Raw genomic sequence first — 2427 nt, 5'->3', positions numbered from 1 at the left:
TAAAGTGTCTTGAGATAACGCTTGTTATGAATTGATACTATAAATAACATTGAATTGTCTAAAAACTCTAGAACAACCAGGGCAAACTTCTTGTAACTCGGGTGTGTCCATTTTGTAGTTCAACAATTTGTAGTTGATTAAGGGCTTAATACAAAAAAACCTGGTTGTCTCTTATTCCCTGAATGTAAAATAAAGTAAGTGTATTTTTATTTTATTTTTTATTTTTTATGAAACCATTTCAAATGTACTGTTCTGGGTTTCATCTTGGCGGGCAATAGGATTCCTTATTGATACGAGCAACATTGTTTCATGTTACAGGTCAGAATGGACAAAGATGGAGTCTCCTGAGTACTACAGCTTTGACAGTGTCACAATGGATGATACGGAGTACAGTGACATGGGCATCATCCAGGCAGTTGAGCTGGATCAGGTCAGCCCTCTTCTGGACCCAGTTGAGGAAAATGGCACAAAGAAAGGGGGTCAGGATCAGGAGACTGGTAATGAGTACAATGTCGATGATGATGCTGCTATCTTAAGCTTTGGAAATCAGAGTGACACCTTCCATAGCATCATGGAGAACGATGAGAGCATTCTGGCCTGTCTGACCAGCGAAGGTGGAAAAGCGCTAAATGATGGGGTTCAGTCAGGTCCACTCAGCACCGGTACTAACGCACCGGCAGCCAGCAGGGAGACCTTGAATTCTGACCAGTCTGTCATGAAGAATACAGCAGAAAAGCACACCTCCACCATTCCCTGCGCTACTACCTGTGATGTTATGGTTGGCACTGAGCTGGCGATGTGCAGGTCGGACGCCACTCAAACTGAGAATTCAAAAACGGCTGACAAGCATGTCAATACTGAGGTCCACATGACCGATCTGGACTATCTCACTGAGGTAAGGTTGAATCCAAAGACCAGTCATTAGAATAGCTCCAGCAAACAAAACGTTACACCACGTCTTTTTTTATTTTATTTTTTTATTCAGGAATTCTTAAAACTCAAGATGACTCAAGAGGAACTAAGAAAGCAAAAAGAAAAAAGGAAAAGGTAACGTATCAGACATAGTTGTACATTAAACTTTGCCCTAAGGGTCGTCTTCCATAGTAGGACTAATTCCTGTAATTGTATTTAATTCCCCCCCCAGTTTGGGTTGTAAAGTAAGAAAGGAGTGTGACTTTGTCCAGCGTGCTCAGCAGGCAGAGATGTCCCTCCTGGCCCTGCAGTACAGCATGTGCAGACAGCACTGCTGGAGACTCTACTCTACCTCTGCTGAGGGAAGACAGGCCACGCCAGTGTAAGGAGACGTCGAATAATCTTGATCAGAATTCACCTTCGCTCTTCCGCTAAGACAGTTGGTGCGTGTCAAACTTGAATGCAGGGGTCAGCACATCTTAGGCACGTGTGCCCCCACGTCCGCTGGATGTAGATGACGGCAGGCTTAATGCTGACATGGCACACACTTATTAACAAGAACATTTTTTAAAATGGCACTCCATATCAAAAAGGTTGCGGACCCCTGCTCTAATGTGATATAGTCATCCAGATTGATTTTTGTAAATCTTTTGAAAAGGCCCGCTGTTTACGCCAACTAATATGTATTATTATTCCCTTTAGGCCAAACAACCCTCCTGTAGACGTTGTAAGTGTTCTGCAAAAACTGGAAACTGACTATAATCAGATGAAAGATAAGATTTTGACAGGGGTTCCTCTGGAGCAACTCAAGCCTTTGTCTGTTGATTCTGAGAAGATAACCACAGGTGCAAGTTACAGCCCTGCACAGGTAAGTCTACTAACCGGATATTATCCAAATACTTAATTTCATGTAGTCTAACCACAGCTCTGATTGTCTGTCGTCCCTGTTCAGATCATTGATGATGTGCTGGGAGTTGTTCCATCTTGGTATGTAAGCACAGACATGCATGTGTCTGATGTAATTCGATTTGAACGATTTAGCAGACTGGACTCTTGATGCTGTAATCTTGTCTTTTTTTCTTCTTTTTTTATCCCCAGGAGCTCCCAGGAGCCACAGAAACATGATACATCTGTTGAAGAAAATGGGTGTCCTGACGATCAAAGCACAAATGGCTGGCAGGTATTCCTGAGACCAAATCCTTGAGCAGTTTGGTGTTGCTTTTTTGCCGCTAACTGAACCCAATTTGGCATTTAGTCCTCATCGGTTTGAACAACTCTAGCGTTCGGCTCATTTCTCTCCCAGCCCGGTCAAAGAAAGGACAAACGGATCAAGGACAGCAAAGCAGTGAGAGCTGTCACCCTGGTTGCCCAGGAGAGAGGTGCTGTCCATAATGCACACAAGCCAGCAGAAAGGCAGACGAGTAAGTAAAAGCCTCTCGCTCACATCTGAGATAATTAGCGTCACTGTGTCCACATTCGGACACCACTCGCTGCTATTGGCCATATCCGGACACC

The 2427-nt window shown here is 43.8% G+C and overlaps 1 protein-coding gene across 3 annotated transcripts in view; it reads left to right on the top strand.

Moving 5' to 3' along the window:
* Window positions 1–2427, top strand: part of rbm44 (RNA binding motif protein 44) — a 10776-nt gene that overhangs the window by 4201 nt on the left and 4148 nt on the right. For 2 of the 3 annotated variants that reach the window (XM_032515396.1, XM_032515397.1), the window contains 7 exons: window positions 319–895; window positions 986–1047; window positions 1145–1294; window positions 1615–1780; window positions 1865–1899; window positions 2011–2092; window positions 2216–2329. In XM_032515396.1, the coding sequence (XP_032371287.1) occupies window positions 319–895; window positions 986–1047; window positions 1145–1294; window positions 1615–1780; window positions 1865–1899; window positions 2011–2092; window positions 2216–2329 (1186 nt within the window). Of the gene's footprint in view, window positions 1–318; window positions 896–985; window positions 1048–1144; window positions 1295–1614; window positions 1781–1864; window positions 1900–2010; window positions 2093–2215; window positions 2334–2427 lie in introns of all 3 variants that reach the window. The other variant, XM_032515395.1, reaches the window with a different exon arrangement.

This window comes from Etheostoma spectabile, chromosome 5 (assembly GCF_008692095.1).
Source record: "Etheostoma spectabile isolate EspeVRDwgs_2016 chromosome 5, UIUC_Espe_1.0, whole genome shotgun sequence".
NCBI classification, from domain to species: domain Eukaryota; kingdom Metazoa; phylum Chordata; class Actinopteri; order Perciformes; family Percidae; genus Etheostoma; species Etheostoma spectabile.
The sequence above is the reverse complement of the archived record's forward strand: the minus strand, read 5'-3'. Positions and strand labels throughout refer to the sequence as shown.